An 18,306-nucleotide genomic window follows, 5' to 3' on the forward strand; every position below is an offset into this window, starting at 1 on the left:
AAATATAGAGTTAGTATGAATACCTTTATACCAAAACTCAGCAATTTGATGAAATGGAAAAAAAAATTCTTGAAAGGCATAAATTACCAAAACAGACATGAGGTTACAGAAAATCTGATTAACTTTTCATGTGTCAAATAAATTAGTTAGCAAAAATTACTCCACAAAAATCTTCAGGTCCAGAAGATTCCCATGATGGATTCTGTCAGGTATTTAAGGACGAAATAATACTGATCTCACACAAGCTCTTTCAGAAAGTAGAAGAGGAAGGGCCACCCAAGGCATATGGTCCATGGTGGAGAGTTCTGACAAAATGCAGTCCACTGGAGAAGGGAATGGCAAACTACTTCAGTATTCTTGCCTCAAGAACCCTGTGAACACTATGGGAATGAAAAAAAAAAAAAAAAAAAAAAGCCTGGTCTTACCTATTACTAATTGCGTCTTCCAAGACCCTTCTAAAAAAGATTGTAAACAATGGTTCTCAGTGAATTTGCACTTCGGAGGAGAGAATATTCAACCTTGTGCAGAGGGAAGGCATAACTCCCCATTCCTTAAGTGAGGCCGTGAAGGAGGAAACAGAACAGGATCCATCTTGAAAGCAGGACTCCCTCTTGGGCCGGACTGTGGACTTTGAGCCCAGTATCTATGGAAAGGACAAACCAACTGGAAAACCAGACCTCCCGGATGGAAGAGCCCCAGGGCTTGTACCTAGACTCTCTGTCGCCTAAAAGAATACCCTAATTGTCTGTGTAACCAAATAGAATCATAAATTCTATTATGCTTATTGGGGTATGACCACAGGCCTATTGATAATTGTCCACTGTTAACTACCTAGGCTTAAGGCATATGAATCACGGGTTAACTTTGATTGTATCTTTCTTTTCCTTTGTTCAGACTAGTTTCAGGGAATTTGGGGAGGTGGGTTTGGGCACATACACTTAGGGTATATAAGGTTTTCACAAAAACTGGTCGGGGTCCTTGGCTAAGAGGAGATTCTGCCTTGGGCCCTGTGTAATAAACCGCACTCCACTATCTGCATTGTGCTTGTGAGTGAGTTTGTTTCCGCAATGGGTGGCTACGACAGCTGTAGACAGTGACTTCCTTCCCCAAAGTCCTATATGGAAAAGGCGGGAAAAGAACAACTTCAGAGTGGAGAAACCTGATACACTGAATAGAGTTCCCTCCGTGGACATTTTGAAATAGAAGGTTTGCTTCTATTTTTTCCAGTACTTCTTATTGGACCCCTGTCCCAGTCTTGCTGCTGATACACTCAAACAATATGAAGGAGATTGATAATGCTTTCAGTTAAAACCCGTAACAGCAGATCTCATTTCTGCTTGTCCCCAGCAATTTGTACGTCCGTTACAATACCTCATCACTCTCAGCCAAGAATGTTTGCGTGTTTCCTTCACTACTCACTACTATGAGTCACTTTTCAAACAAATGTCCTTTACTCTGATAAGCTTTCTCATTTTTTCTTAATTAAAAAAAAAAAAGAATTTTTTTTTTTTTTTTGGGGGGGCGCACAGCACGTAGAATCTTAGTTCCCAGACTGAAGATCAAACTCACATCCCCTTGATTGGAAGTGCAGAGTCTTAACCACTGGACCACCAGAGAACTCGCTCCCTTTTTTACCCCCTCTCATGGTCTCCACTTTCACTTTCATGGTCTCCAGTTAGTTCCCTTTAGGACCTTCCCCCAGTTCATCAGGCATATCTATGTGTATCTTTACCATCGTATGTAGATCACACAAAATTGAGGGACATGTCTAGACAAATATTTCCTTGTCCTGGAAGATTTGGTGATAAGAAAGAAACTTCCCAAGGTTCTAAAGCAGGCAGCTGGTGAGCCAGAACAGGTAATGGACCCCTGGGGGGAGGTGTGACCCTCCAAGTGAACGTAATGCTGCCTCTGGGGACTTTGCCCAAAGCAGCCTTGTCTGATCTGTGGTTCAGAACCCAGAGTTCCAGGATTCTGCTCTAAAGGTAATAAGACAAATACATGACCTATTTTCATGTTTCAAAAAAGTTATTTTTACTGGTAATTATTTATTCCCAAACATGCTACTCCTGTTCTTTCCAAATGGAGATATTTATTATTTTTGTCTGATAATATATGCTGTAAAAAAATTCCAATAATAGCAAGTGAAAATTCCTTAAAATTTTCCTTCCTTAAATATTGCTTTTTGGTCTATCTCTTTCCACATTATATTTATGTCTCTCCATTGGAAAATTGTCTAGCAAAGAAACATCTGGGGCTTTGGAGTCAGGTAATTAAGGGTTTGAGTCTAGATTTTGACCATCCCTACTGGGTACCATCTTTGATATGTTGCTTAGGCTCTTGGCTTCTTTTTTTATGCACAAAATTGATTTTAATAATCTCTTCCTCATATGAATATTTGGGGGAGTGTGGAAAAACCTGATTACCCACTAGTTCCTCAGTAGTAGCAGCTAATATGGAAACCTGTTAATTGGTTTGAAAAATATTAAAGAGATAGACTTAACTAGTGGTTATTTGTGCAGCAAAATGGATGGACCTAGAGATTATCATACTAAGTGAAATAAGCCAGAAAGATAAATACCATTACGATAGTACTTATATATGAACTATAAAAATGACACAAATTAACTTATTTACAAAACAGAAATAGACCCACCGACATTGAAAACAAGCTTATGGTTGGGGGGTAAAGTCAGGGGGAGGGATAAATTAGGAATTTGGGATTAACATATGTGTGTGCGTACATGCTAAATCGCTTCAGTCGTGTCTGACTCTCAACCCCATGGACTGTAGCCTGCCAGGCTCCTCTGTCCATGGGATTCTCCAGGCAAGAATACTGGAGTGGGTTGCCATGTCCTCCTCCAGGGGATCTTCCCAACCCAGGGATCGAACCCGTGTCTCTTATGTCTCCTGCATTGGCAGATGGATTCTTTACCACTAGTGCCACCTGGGAAGCCTGGGATTAACATATGCACACTACTGTATAGGAAACAGATAACCAGCAAGGACCTGTGTAGCAGAGTGAACTCTGCTCAATATTTTGTAGTAACCTATAAGGGAAAAGAATCTGAAAAAGAATATATATATCATTGAATCACTTTGCTGTATACCTGAAACTAACATAACATTGTAAATCAATGTTAAAATCAAATTATAATGTTAAATCAAAGTATAATTCAATTTAAAAAACCCTGCCCAAAGAGTAACTGTTTGAATATGGTAGGTGAAAGAAAATATCTTAGGATAATGATCAGGCTTCTAGCTATGATAATAGGGTGGATTATAGTGCTATGAGCCAGCATAAGTGTGAAATACATTTATAAGTATTTTCTTCCAAGTTGAAACTTGATTTTTTCACAGTTCTTTTGGAAGTTGCAAACAGCGTAAGGAAAGGCACAGCACAGAGCCAGTCATGGAGTTAAGAATAATAGTCATTTTTCTCTTATCCTGACAAAGACTGATACAGCAGATATTTACACAAGGGCTTTTTCTCTATAGAGGGTAGTCTCAATAGATAAAGGGAACCATTTTTATTGACTTAATGAGATAGAAATTGATCAAGGAATCCGTGGGAATGAGTGCATTTGTGTTTAATGGTTTATCAGACAACACTGAAGGAATCCACAAAGTCTTACACAATTTGGGGAATGTTAAGTATGACTGTAGGGTCAAGTGACTGAGGACGGATAAGAGACCTGAAAAATGAGAACTAGGATCTGGGGGAAGCTAAGAATGAATGAAGGAATTGCAGAAGGGCAGGAATTGGGTGACTCATCAAGTATAAAGTGCATTTACTGTATTGTCTGAGAATGTTCACTATGACAGTGGAAAACAAATGTAATTTATGTAACCTATGTGTGCATGAGTGCTCAGTCGTGTCTCTTTGTGACTGTGGAGTGTAGCCTGCCAGGTTCCTCTGTTCGCGGTATTCCAGGCAAGAATAGTGGACTGGGTTGCCACTTCCTGCTTCAGGGGATCTTCCCGACCTTGGGATTTAACTCGAGTCTCCTGTGTCACCTGCATTGGCAGGTGGATTCTTTACCACTGAGCCACCTGGGAATCCCTATATAGCTGTAGCTTAATCCTTAACTGTAGCTAAGTAAGTATGACTGATTTGGATAGGCAGAGTACAAGTACACAGAACACAGAATGGGACCAGAGGAGCAAGAGGCATCAGTACTCTTATTTAGTCCAACACTAAATATCCTTATGTACCAGAGGCATCCAACATCCATAGATTTTATCTATGTATTTATTTTCTGGAACAGAGAAAGGTTTATTGCAAAGCCACGCAAGGAGACAGGTTCCTCATGCCCTGAAGAGTCAGAAGCTCCCCAGAGGGTTTCAGAGAAGCACTTTTAAAAGCCAGGTGAGGGAGGGGGTCACAGGATTTGTGATCAACTTGTGCACAATTCTCTGATCAGATTGTGCCACCATCCATAGCTTTTAAATTGGTGGTTCATTGGTAACACCCATTCCAACACCACTTGTATTCTACCAAAGTGGTGAAAATAAATTCCACAGCTGCTCATCAAGCTAAGAAAAGCTATACTTATGGCCAGGAGTACCTGCCCTCAATGTCCCCATGGAGAAAGCCTGGGTGACTCTGTCCAGCTACATTTTTTCTGCAAAGCTGTGGCCCTAATTCAGTCTGACCACATCCTTAGTCCCTGTCACATCTTGCACCCAAGACATGGGTTGTATGAACACTGCCAACCTTTCTATAATTCCCCCTTGAGACCCTAAGTGCATGAGCCTGTCCCAGTTTAATTCATTCAATAGGCTTCTAGCATCTTGATTTCATCTGTGAGATTTTTCTGTTCAATACCTTGCTTGGTCATTATACTTTGGAGGTAGAGCTACCTTGCATTCATTTCCCAAGCTTTTAACCTTTTTAAATTCTCAAGGACACTTTCTCCCAGGCCACATCAAACACCCAGAAACCGGGAACCCCTAAAGGAAGAGCTCGCCACCAGCTGCTGTTGCTTCCAGTCTGGTTTCACCTCAGCCTCACACCAAGGCATCTATTCAAATGCCTACATTTCGGTCTCCTCAGTCGGACTCACTTCCTGTGCCAGAAGCTTTTGTCGGCCCCAACTGCTTCTTTATTTAACAAATTCCCTTTATCTCCCATTTGAGGCTTCTCCTTGGGCCCCGGGGGGCCAGCAGTATTTGCTAAGGGCCCTCCCCCTTTCCTGCCCCGTCTGGCGGCTGTCTGCCATTACCTTTGGGTCTCACATCATGGCTCCCCCCCCCCCCCCCAGACACCGAGTTTTCTGAATAGTAGGATTATTCCTAACAGGATGAAATTTGTCCTTCACCCTGAGAATTGGGTGCTTGAAATTCAGTAAGCAAGGCCTCTACTCCTCCCCCTCTTGGGCTTTGAATCCAGGCTGTGGAATTCAGAAGACTTAGGCAAATTCAGCCCCGTGTGCTTCTCGTTCAGGCATGAACTGAAATGGAGAGGCAAGCTGAAAATCAAGACAAAGCTAAAATATAATGCAGTAAAATGACACTAGAAGTGACATCCACCTCCCCTAGGGAGGAGGATGGAGAGATCAAAATTTTCTAAAGAGAAGGGATGTGGAAAGATGGGAGAGGCTGGCAGGTGACAATCTCCTTTTTTGCCGGTCTCCTTCAGTTATACTAGTTTATATTCTTGGTAATCCTATGACCCAAAGCAAACATTTAAAGTCTTTAAATTGCTGTTGTTATTAGTAACTTGATTTGTAATGGCAAATAACCAAAACAGAAGCAAATTAATGTATTTGCGATATGTATTGCAGCATTTAGTATGTGTCAATACAGCATTTAAATTCATTGATGTGGAGATTTTTATTTTTAGTTAGAAAAAGTGAGTTGCAGAAAATGCATATAATTTATCTGGATAGGAAAAGTGAGTTATGTTGATGTCAGGTGTATGCATGAAAATGTCAGGAAAGATGTCAGAGTTAGTTAAAGTTAAGTAACAATCTTTCTTTTTTAAGGAAATGACAAAGTCACACTGAGATATTAGGAAACACCAAAAAACTTAAAATCTTTCCCTGGTTCGACTAACTTGAATTTCACTCTTCATTAGCAGAAATATTTTGAAAGAACATTTGAGGAAGAAACCATCTCAACGTTAACTACTATGTTTAATAAGGAAAATAGGGACTCCGTTCTTGAATGTAATTGTCAATTTTTATTATTTAAATTACCTCAGATCTCTCAATTTTGACATGCAAAGAGGCTGAAAAATGTAAAGTGGATAAAAGCCTTTCAGCAGAAAATGCATGGTATAATCCTCTTACATAAGCCTATTAAATCAACATATAGAAACCACCCATATTACATATATTAAAACACCTGTAGGAATATATGCTCTCTTGTTGATATTGTTTACTAGACTCACTTCATTTTGTATTTCTCTATTGCTTAGTTTTTAATGATTCTTTTAGTTTTGCAATCAAAAGCTCCAGGCTTTAAATAGATGAACAGCATTTCTGTAAAATGGCTGATTGTCAAAAGTTAGTGAAGTGGCTCAGTCATGTCCGACTCTGCGACCCCGTGGACTGTAGCCTACCAGGCTCCTCCGTCCATGGGATTCTCCAGGCAAGAACACTGGAGTGGGTAGCCATTTAGTGATCATCAAAATTCGATCTATTTTCTGCTTTCTCCTTTTCCTCCAGTCTTGTTTTCCATCTTCATTATCTAGCATGATGTTTTAAACATAATAGGTGCTCTTATCCTTTTTGGCACTAATAAATCTTCCTAAATTAGCTGTTCCTTACCTATTCCCAATGTTTTATAGCTACACTTAATCCAAACCACAAAGTTGTAAAAAAAAAAAAAACTGTAACAATGGTTCATCTCAGTACTGGAAAACTAAATTTAGTGTTTCCTGGGTTCTACCACTTTACTTGGAATATAATGAAGTTACAATGTTGTCTTTTTGTACATGAGTAAGCTATGTGTATGAATATACCCCCTCCCTCTTGAGCCTCCTCCCACCCCCAGTAACACTTTGCAGTAACTATTTTCCCAAGTTTTCCACGTTCTGGTTCATCATTTAATGCTTTTTTCAAATTTGTCAGTTCATCTTGTGCACTTGTTTACAGCCAAGAATTTTATAAATATTAAAGTGACTGATGATACAATCAGTCAGTGCTTTCTATTTCCATTATCTACTCGGTTAAATATGCTGCTTGGCACAAAACCCACAGATCTGCCAGTCAAAAAGAATATTGCATTGAACTTTGGTATTGATAGAAATTTTCACTGACTTCCTCTTTTAGTCAAATGTCTAAACTCATTGGGTTGGACAGTATGAATAGATAAAAATTGGAAAACTAGGGGAACCACGAGGAAAATAAGAAAACCACTCTGGTTATTCCCACCAATGCTCTGTGGTAACCTAAATAGGAAGGAAATGCAAAAAAAAAAAGTGGGGGGTATAGAGAGCTGATTCACCTTGCTAGTACGGTAGAAACTAGCGCAACAATGTAAAGCAGCTATACTCTAAATAATTTTTATTGATTTTAAAGAACCATTCTGAATTTTACATAAAAAATTAGAATAAATAAGATTAAGCTGAACCCTAACGGTTGTTTCTGGCAGAAGAGCAGTCACAGGCCCTGTCCTGTGCTATAGGAGAGCTCCCTCCTCCCCCTCCATTGCCCACCACTTTGCTTCTTTACAAACCTTTGCTCCAGATCTTCCAGAGGTGGCATTCTTCCTTAACTGTAAACCACAGATTTTATGGTTTCAATATTACACAGAAAGGAAGTAAGTTTGTTCAGGTTTAATTAACCCACCACCTAATATTGTGTATCTGGTTACCTTTCCTTTACTCACTTCTAGTTTCCTGGATGCCTAGAGATTAGTTTATTCCCTTCCATATCAAAAAATATTCCCATGTTGACCTCCCTGATGGTCCAGTGGCCAAGACTGCCAGCTACCAAGGCAGGGGAACTTGGATTCAGTTTCTGGTCCTGGAACTAGATCCCACATGCCGCAACACAGCCAAATAAATTTTTAAAAAAAGTTTTCCATGTTTAGTCAGATTTTTAACTCTTTGAATCACTGCGTGAAATCGAGGAGAGACAACTAAATGTAAAATGGCTATTTTTTATTTATTTGTACTTAAACAACAAACCTGCCAAACTGGTACTACTATGATGTGGCAAAATACAAAACATTGTTCTCCAAAAATAGTGATGAACAAATTAGGGGTTGTAGTAGGATAGCTAAAAGGGGTGGAGGAAATCAGTAAAGCGCCCTTCATCTTAAGGACTGAGATTCTTAACAAGTAAAGCCTTGCCATCCCAGAAAATATGAATAATCCTCATCATACGTCTTTGTACTTTTGCTCCCTGTGCCTGAAGTTAGATTCTAGGTCCTAAAAGTATCGAAAATATTATATATTATATCCAAAATGCTATAATCGAGTTATCTATAGCCAGACACCTTTTGTCATGTTGTACAATGCTTCTGAAACCTCTTATTGGACTCATTACGCTTCCCTCAAATTGACACAGAAGATATAGTGAAAAGCAGCTTCCTAAGGGGAAGCGGTACAGAATTCTAAAACGAGAAAAATTCTAGAGAATATACAGTCTCTGCTCAGGTTAAGATTGCATATAATAGCCGTCACAAATAGCCTAGTTACAAATCTTCAGGCTGTATGTTGAGAGGGTAGTTTGGGAATAAATCCGTGATTTGCTGCTGGGAACTAAAATACTTGACAGTTTGCTGTATTACGTTATAATTTTCCCCAGCAGTTCCCAGGGTGGCCTCCAGATCACAGACAGGAGAATTCTGCTGGAGCTGGATTCCGGGCTGCAGGAATTCCTCCATGTAGTTGTTGAACTGATTGTTCCAAGGCTGGTTATTCCAGGCTTGGGGACACCAGGCCTGATGTTCCAGGGGTGGTTGCTCCAAGACTGACTGTTCCAGCTCTGGTTGGTCCACGTGGGGTTATTCCAGGTCTGGTTACCCCACATGGGCAGGTTTCCAGGAGAGTTCACCAAATACCCCTGGTGGTAGGAATAGAAGCCTGGGTATTCTGCTGTTGTTGGGCCCTTTTGAAGAAAGAAGAATGAATTAACTGAAAAAGTACTTGGAAGTTCAGAATTGTCCATGTTGGGATTGCATGCTGCAGCAATAGACAGAACTAAAAAGTCTTTCTTAGGAAAAAAGCAGAAAAATTTAAGTTTTCTGTTATTACCTGAGGCATGCCATTGCTATTCCTTGGCCAGTTGTTTTTCTGCCATTTCTTACATTTCATTCTCTGGTTCTGGAACCAGGTCTTCACCTGACAAGGAAAAGATAACCAGAAAAAGTTTAGGGTATTAGTAGGGACCTCCTGTCTTCCAATGCAGGAGGCGTGGGTTCAATCTCTGGTCAGGGAACTAAGATCCCATGTGCTACATCTACATGGCTAAAAGTGAAGTTGCTCAATCGTATCCAGCTCTTTGACCCCATGGACTGTAGCCTACCAGGTTCTCTGTCCATGGGATTTTCCAGGCAAGAATACTGGAGTGGATTGCCATTTCCTTCTCCAGGAGATCTTCCTGATCCAGGGATTGAACCCGGGTCTTCTGCATTGTAGGCAGACACTTTACTGTCTGATCCACTAGGGAAGTCCATTAAAAAAAAACCCCAAAACCCACAAATAAATTTAAAAATAAAATATTAGTAATGCAGGATGTATTGATAAGTAGGAACCAAATATTAAGGTTTGGTTTTTTTCCTGATAACTACAACTATCTCAAACCTGATCTTGAATCTGTGAGTGAACTTCAAGCCTTTCAAGTCAGTTGGCTTTTTTAGTAAACTTATGTTTAATAAACTTAACCAGTTAGATACACTGTGAGTATGGCTACCAACTAGGAGGTTCACATTTAAATGTCTACCCATACTGTTCTAGTCACAGTTGAAAGTAACTTGTTTGCAATAATAAGCCCCCTCTTTCATATTAGCACATTTACATTTAATATAATGGTATTTTAGTTCAAGAATTAAGAAACATACTTCACAAGGACAACTATACATAAAGATCATTTGATAGGACTTTCCAAGTATGGTACCAGAAATAGAAAACCATTTGCCTGAATAAACTAGCCAATTAATATATGAAAAATGACTAACTTCATCAGTAATCAGATGTATACAGATAAAACATGCAACTTTAATTTTAATGAGAACCAGTGGTTGGCTAAGACTCTTCTAACTCAAGATGATAGGAGTGTGTTTTTCCTTTGTTTAAGGAAAAATTGGAAACGTTTTCACAATTTTGGCTTGTTTAACAAGGGAAATGGTTTAATAAATTATGACACATTTGCAATAGATATTTAGTGAAAGGAAGATGGTCACAAAACACATTACAAAAAGATTCCATTTTCATTGTTAAAAATTAACTTATTTGTAGGGGTGCATAAACATTCTTTTTTTTTTTTTTCCAAAAAATATATTTGGCTGTGCTGGATCTTAGTTGTGACATGTGGGATCTAGTTCCCTGACCAGGGATCGAACCCAGGCCCCCTGCATTGGGAGTGCTGAGTCTTAGCCACTGGACCACCAGGGAAATCCCTTATTTTTTATTTCTTATTGCACAGACAACAAAACAACTGTACCTGCTTGTAGCTGAGGTTCAAGATGTTGGAAAGTTCTTGCATTTGCTGGAGGCTGAGGTATTTCTGCCTCTGAAATCTGTCATTGAGCACACACAACTGGGTCTGTGAGAACACAGTCCTGATCTTCCGTTTCTTGACCGGGACGTTCTCTTCCTTCTCTGTGCTCTCCTCTGCAGACGGAGGCAGTGGTTTCACTCTGGGGCTTGTGGAAGAATCAGGACTGTCCTGAATAAGCAGATCCATGGAGGAAGGAAGAGGAGAAACTGTTGGGAATAAAACAACACTTTTCTCTAAAACTTCAAATATTAAAAATGCATTGTTTTCAAAGCACTACTAAAAGTCCTCAGAGTGAGATAGTAGGTAATAACTTTATTCTTGAGCGATCCTGAACACTCTGCCAAGTTTTTCACAAAAAACATTTTACATGTAATAGACATGGTTAATATCATGTGCTGCTGGGAAGCAGTTTTTGTTCAGTGGCTAAGTCCTGTCCAGACTGTGACCCCGTGGACTGCAGCTCACCAGTTTCCCCTGTTCTGGGTGGGAAGCAAAGGGGGACTCAAACCTCTGATAAAACAGATGATCCAGATTCTTGGGGACCCTATAGAATTAACAGTTTACTACCCAGTCTTAATACCAGGACTGTCAGAAAATGTGAATTCCAATAAACTCCTATTGCAACCCAGACCTTGGTTAGTTCTGTGGTCTCATTTCCAGTATTATCCCTTCCTCATGGAGTTTTTTGTTGTTGTTTGGTTTGGCAATTGGGCCAAGCTTATCATAGGGTTTTTTTTTTTTTAATGAAATATGCTTGCTGTATAATATGTAAATCACAGGTGTACAATATAGTTATTTACAATTTGTAAAGGTTATACTCCATGTATAATTGTAAAATATTTGCCATCTTTCCCATGTTGTAAATCTCATGGAGGTTTTCCATTGATTAGTATGATGCAACAGACAAAATTTAGAAGTAACAAAACAAGGTAACAGACAAAAATTGTCTAGCACAGGGCTTGACATATATTATTGACTTTGTAACTGAGACTTTATTTCCTGTATTAGATTTATTTGTACACAGGTATTCCCAGTGCTCAACTTTAATTTTACGCTTGTCATGGAATAAATAGACAGGCCTTTAAACAGCAACAACTAAAAAAAAAAAGATCACAATTTCACAAGTAGGAAAGTCTTCAATTCATGACTAGAGGTGAGGTGTGTCTTAAAAATTTTCTAGGATTCCCTGGTGCTCCAGTGGTTAAGACTCTGTGCTCTTCCAATGCAGGATGCAAGGCTACAAATGTGCAGTTAGCTTGCTAGGAGGACATGCCCACTTGCTTGTATTAAGTGCTGTATTTTCAGCATGTGAAATTATAAAAGGATACTAACACAAAATTTAGGTAAATGGGGTTCACATTAAAATCCAACACTCAAATATCTCAGTTGGGACATCTTGCCTCAAACACAGCAGTTGTTTTGTTTAATTATTCCCTTCTCCACAACCGAGTCCTACAGTTGTAATCATAAATAGTTCTTTGGCCGTCTTACACCATAAATGTTAAAAATCACATTCCTGGGTAAATGGCTAGTGTACCTTTTTATTTTTAATAATGACTGCCAAATTGATTTCCCAAAAAAGGTGGTGCTGTCTTTACAGTATTCTGAGCATCTCTTACATTCACAGTTACCAGTTAGAAGCTTAAGTACTAGAGCATAGATATATATATATATTGTTTTTATTAAAGTATAAAGGAGATAGAGAAAGCTTCTGACATAGGTATCAGAAGTGGGCAGAAAGAGTACCCTAGAGCATAGCTTTGAAGCCAAACTGGATTTCAGATCTGAGCGCTTACCCACTTAGGCAGCCTATTAAACCTTCTGGAATCATCCACCATAAGGTGAGGTGAACACTTACTTCCCCTGAATTTAGGAGGCCTGAGCATACCAGATGCTTACAAACTACCCAGTAATATCCAAACATCCAGAGGTTAGGAGAAGACACGACGGCTACTTGTATAGTAGAAAGGTGAAATATTTCCAAAAGGTGCGTTTCGGATCATTAACGATGGCATCTCTAGCACACCTTGAATAAACCAAAAAGGTGATGCTAACCCGTACCAAGCGGTGATGTTCTGACTTCTGGCTTAGCAGTAACATTTACTGTTACCGGGTGCTAGGCATGACGCTAAGATTTTACACATCAGTGTATCACATCGTGTTTGGCTGTGCACGTAAACTCTCAAATACACCGTATACATTTGAACTGCTCCTCCCGGGTCCCCCGTCTCTCGATCCACAGGTCCTGACGCCTGAGACACCAGGGAAAGCGCACGACCCCATCAGATTATCGTTGGAAAAGAGGTGTCGAGAGGATTAACAGATAATGACACCGGCTTATATTGATGGGCTCAAAGAGGGAGACAAATGACCTTCAGTCCCTTTCTTTCTCTTTCCTTGAAGGAACTTAGCCCCTCAAGGATTCAGTCTTTTCTTACCTGTGTCCGTGTCGAGGGTGTCAGCAGATGACATTTGCAAGGATGCGTAACTTTCTTCAGGCATGGGTGCAGATTCCCTAGAGTTGGATGCTTCAGGGCCAAGCAGGCTTTGGGGACAAGCTGGATCCACACTCATGTTGTTGAGTTGAAGAAGATGGGAAAAAGCCTAAGAGCTAGATGCTAGATGCTAGGAAAAGTCCAGGCTGAAGAATCTAGGTAGAAGAACTTAGAGAAAGGTGAAGATCTCCAGGTGTGAAAGTATTTATTTTTAAAAAAAAAAAAAAAGACGGAATGAAAGGCGAGATAAGAGCCAACCAGTCCAATCTAGGAAAATAAAAAAAAAAAATTAGAGGCTCTACATTTATAAGTAAGGCTCAACCATACTTGGCCCCGCCCCTCCTGGCAACCCCACGCCCACACACACCTTAGCGAATTCCCAGTTAATCCCGTCTGCCAGTCTCACCAAGGCCATTGTAATGCTAAAGAGAGTTGCAGAGTAACCCAGAGCCGGTGGGGAACTGGAAAACTAGGACCTCGGAAATGGGAAGCACAATGAATCCAGCAGAGATACTCCTAGCTTCACCTTGTTTCCACCTTTTAAAAGTCAAAGATGCACCTCCGATTCCTGTGGCCACCTAAGGTGATTGAAACTCTCACTGGGACGATTAATTCCCTTGATTTGAGACCCCCTTAGGGTCTCGAAATCAGGCTAGTTTATGGCAAAAACTGCAACTAACTCCATTTTCCTCTTCGGTTCACTCTAAGGTCACAGTAAAACACATGGAATGTTAAGGCATCAGCTGATGTTAAAAATTCGTACTTGTTTTCAACCCCCACCTAACTTCTGTCTTGGTTTTTGGCTTTCAGAAAAACCACCAAGTCTTTTCAGCAGGGCAAAAGCCAGAGGAAAGGACCTGCAGACCTAGGATCCTGGGAGCCTGGTTAGTCATCAAACATAAACCATGACTGTGGAGGATTTTAAATTGGTTTCTAAAAACACATAAACACGTAAGTGCTTGGCTTAGCCACTTTACTAAGTCTTGGTTTCCTCATCTACAAATAAGGGCAAAAGTACCTTATGTGTACCTTCTCTGTGTTATTGTAAGAATCAAGGAAAGTAAAATGTTCATAACATTTGACATGTCCGTGATCTACACCCATGGCTGTTAATAGAAATTCTTTCAGGACCCTATGCCCATGACCTCTGAGTCTGACAATACTTGATGAGATTTTTGTTCTAATCCAGTGAACATGATGTTGCATCCAGTTGCATGATAGAATGAAAGCACCACCTTCTTTACCTGGGACATTACTAGATGTAAAATAATAAAATGTATTGACCTGTGAAAAGAAAAGTGAAAGCGTTCCTTGCTCAGTCCTGTCCCTCTCTGTGTGACCCCAAGGACTGTAGCCCGTCAGGCGTCTCTGTCCATGGGATTTCCCAGGCAAGAATACTGGAGTGGATTGCCATTTCCTTCTCCAGGGGATCTTCCCAACCCAGGGATGGAACCTGGGTCTCCTGTGTCTCCTGCATTGGAAACAAGGAAAAAAGAACATTATCAAGGCAATTGATATTCTCAGAATAGACTTGCCAGAGCAAATGTGATAGATTTATTTTAGAACCAACATTTGCCCTCCTGACTATTTTTCCTTCCTAAGCAGTCATCTTCATCTTGCCTTTTTTTGCTTCATCCGACTCTTTGTTTGAATAGCTTTTCCTTCTCCAGCATGGAAATCTCGTCTGGTCCTTAAAACCCACACCATCCTCTTTCTTCTTTTGGTTTATTTCCCAAAGAAACAGTTTTTAGAGTTGAATTCCAGCACTAACATATTTATGGACAAAAGATAACCATCTGCGCCTTCAATTTTCCTTCTCATTCCCAAATTCAACATTCAAGAATCTTAAGATTTCTTTGTTTCCAATCTCCCAATTCTAAAAGTAAACCCTTGGCAAGTTACAATGATACGTTTTTCTAAAATACAATTCTTGACTAATCCTCCCATCCCCTCTGCCGCTCAGGTCTCCACCTACTGGCTTAGCTCCCACACTAGCTGAGTTTAACTCACAATACAAAGATGCCAACTTGCAAGAGTAGGATTATTGCTGGGTCCAAACAAGGGAATGAAATTCTGTGTAATCTTTGTTTTCTTGGACCACCATCCTGGAGGGGAAAAGAGTCTGGAAGAGAGGCCTCAAGGAGAGGGTGGGTGGAATACATTGTGTTTCAGGCAGAGAGCTTCTGTCTCATTAGAAATAGAAGATGATTTCTTTAAAAAAAAAAAAAAAAGGAATGTCAGGGACTTCACTAGCAGTCCAGTGTTTAAGACTGTGTGCTTCCACTGCTGGGGGTGTGTGTTCCATCCCCAGTCGGGGAACTGAGATCCCAAATGCCATGCAGCATGGCCAAAGTCGGGGAGGGGGGCGGAGAATGTGAGGTGATGGATGTTATCTAAACTTATTATTGTGGTGATCATTTTGCAACACATCAGTCAGTCAGTTCAGTCACTCTGTCCTGTCTGACTCTTTGCGACCCCATGAGCTACAGCACGCCAGGCCTCCCTGTCTAACATCAGCTCCCAGAGCCCACCCAAACTCATGTGCATTGAGTCAGTGATGTATTTGCAACACATACGTATGTCAAGTTATTACATTGTACACTTTGAACTAATACAATATTGTATTAATATATCAATTACATTTCAATAAAAAGGGGAAAGTAAGTTTAAATGGGGGAAAACTAGACTTCCAGGCTCTCAATTAGCCCTGTTTGGTAGTTGAGGGCAGTCAAGGCCACCAGGTACGTCGGTTTGCCTGCAGCTCTCTAAACTGCTGGTACGCGAAGTTTTGTTCTTTGCTGGTGGGGGTCTTTGCCTGAAAGCCTGCGATTAATTCACCCCATCCCCCTACCTGTGTCCCATTGTGTCTAAAGGAAGAGCCTCCGGAGAGAAAGACCAAAGGGCGGGGGGCTGGTAGCTGGAAGGTAGGCTTACTACATTCCTTGACCTGGAAAGCAATTTGAATGAGGCTGAGAATGCCTTGGAAGCTGTCAGGTACCGTGGGTTTGTTAGGGTGGGCTGTGTGTGTGGAGGAGGGGTATGTGATAATGTGCTGGAGTCCAGAGCCCCAAGTGCAAAAATGAGTCAGTGAAATCATGATTTTAAATTAAATTTTATGGTTCTAAGAGCAACATCTGGGAAGGAGAAGGAAAAAAAAAAGCTAAATACTAGAAAGGAGAAATATTTTACAGCTATGATTTATACCTTATTTATAGACAAGAAGTGCACTTTGTGGGACTTCCCTGATGGTCCAGTGGCTAAGACTTCACACTACCAGTGCAGGGGTCTGAGTTCGATCCCTGGTCAGAGAACTAATCCCAAATGCTGCAACTAAGACCTGGCACAGCCCGTAAAATAAATTTTTTTAAAGAAGAAAGAAAGAAAGAAAGAAATGTACTTTGGGCTACACAGCCTTTTAGGAGAGCTGGTCCTGTTAACTTTTCATTGGGTTTTGTTGATTTGTCAAGGATAAGGGAATGGCAACCCACTCCGATATTCTTACCTGGGAAATCCCACGGACAGAGGAGCCTGGTGGGCTACAGTCCATGGGGTCTCAAAAGAGTCGAATATGTCTGAGTGACTAACACTAACAGTCATCACAAGTATTTTTTTTTTTAATATATATTTATTTTAGTTATTTGGCTGCGGCAGGTTTTAGTTGCGGCATGTGGGATCTAGTTCCCTGACCAGAGGTTGAACCCAGGCCCCCTGCACTGGGAGTGTGGAGTCTTAGCCACTGGACCACCAAGGAAGTTCCATCACAAGTGTTAATACAGACTTGACCTCCCCTCAAATCTCAGGCCTGGCATATACATCAAACGTGGAATTATTCAATGGTTTATTATTGGTGGAACTATTGAATATATTATTAATATATCATTGTTTTTAGGCTTCACCCCTTTGTCCACTTGAGTTTGCTTGAGTATGCCCAAACTGGTACGCATTCACTTTTTTTTTTTTAATTCTCATGTAAATTTTTGTTACTATTTCTTTCCTCTTCACATTGTTTCACTCTGCCTAATAAGCCCATTCTATTAGTAACAGTTTCTTGGCAGTGTACATACATGTGTATACATTTAGTGATTTAACAGTTGATTGGCCAGGAAATATTTATTTGTTGCTGTTTCAGCTCATAGTAAAAGAGGTGCCTAGCATGAGCCTGAGAGGAAACAAGTAAGTAAATATGATCTCTACTTTTGAGGAGCTAACCATTTCATAGAGTAGATTAAATGTGTGATAAATATTGAAAACAAACCAACCAAACAGCACCAGGATGTAGACAAGAGATACTGGGGGTGAATAAACAAGGAAGGTAGAGTCGAGGAAGGGAGTCAGAGAAGACTTCTTAGAGGATCTTAAGTTGAGTTGAGATAGGAAAATGTTGAGAGACTAAGGAAGGGAATTCCAGTAAATACACAGTTTGGGCAAAGGCATTAGGGAAAATGATGGATTCCAGTATGGTCACCTAACATGGCTCAGAGGCAGGGTGCAGTGGAAGGGGTTGTGAGAGAAAATGACTGGAACTCATCTATAGTGAGTTCTATTTTTTTGTCCTCTGAGGCACTTTATTTGCATGCATATGTATTGTTGTTCAGTCACTAAGTTGTGTCCAACTCTTTGCAACCCTATGGACTGCAGCACACCAGGCCTCCTGTCCCTCACCATCTCCTAGAGTTTGCCCAAGTTCATGTCCATTGAGTCAGTGATGCTGTCCAACTGTCTCATCCTCCGCTGCCTTCTTCTCCTCTTGCCTTCCGTCTTTCCCAGCGTCAGGATCTTTCCCAACAAGTCAGCTGTAACGTATTGTAATTGTATTGTATTGTATGTATATTACATTCCTGGACAAAGAGTCCAAGGATTTTCCCTCCTATGTGTTTTTCATCTTACTTCTTTACTGTCCCTGATACCTGCTGAGGTTGTCAGTACAATGAAACCAAACTGACAGGATGGGAGCAGGTTATTCTGCCATTTTTCTAGATCTTTGAGTTTACATCAAATCTGGGGCTGATCACTCCACACTTATTTAGCCTGCCTGTGAGGTTCACAACAATTTTCCCAGCCCTGTGATCATCAATGATTTCAAATTCGCCAATGTAACCATGCTTCATCATCACAATTAGAAATATGACAAGGACTTT

At 40.4% G+C, this 18,306-nt stretch overlaps 1 protein-coding gene and 1 long non-coding RNA gene across 2 annotated transcripts in view; one reads left to right on the forward strand and one right to left on the reverse strand.

Annotated features, from left to right (window-relative positions):
* The first annotated feature begins 1,738 nt into the window (after nt 1-1,738).
* Nucleotides 1,739-18,306, forward strand: part of LOC139033961 (uncharacterized) — a 79,593-nt gene continuing 63,025 nt past the window's right edge. The window contains exons 1-2 of the long non-coding RNA XR_011486437.1: nt 1,739-1,858; nt 13,979-14,119. This is a non-coding gene — a long non-coding RNA (uncharacterized lncRNA). The remainder of the gene's footprint in view (nt 1,859-13,978; nt 14,120-18,306) is intronic.
* Nucleotides 8,330-13,314, reverse strand: NANOG (Nanog homeobox). The gene is given in 5 exon segments (XM_020898731.2): nt 8,330-8,900; nt 8,903-9,062; nt 9,209-9,295; nt 10,617-10,879; nt 13,112-13,314. Coding segments are annotated over 5 exon segments (900 nt in total). The 5' UTR covers nt 13,248-13,314; the 3' UTR covers nt 8,330-8,646.

This window comes from Odocoileus virginianus, unplaced genomic scaffold, assembly GCF_023699985.2.
Source record: "Odocoileus virginianus isolate 20LAN1187 ecotype Illinois unplaced genomic scaffold, Ovbor_1.2 Unplaced_Contig_11, whole genome shotgun sequence".
Lineage (NCBI taxonomy): Eukaryota > Metazoa > Chordata > Mammalia > Artiodactyla > Cervidae > Odocoileus > Odocoileus virginianus.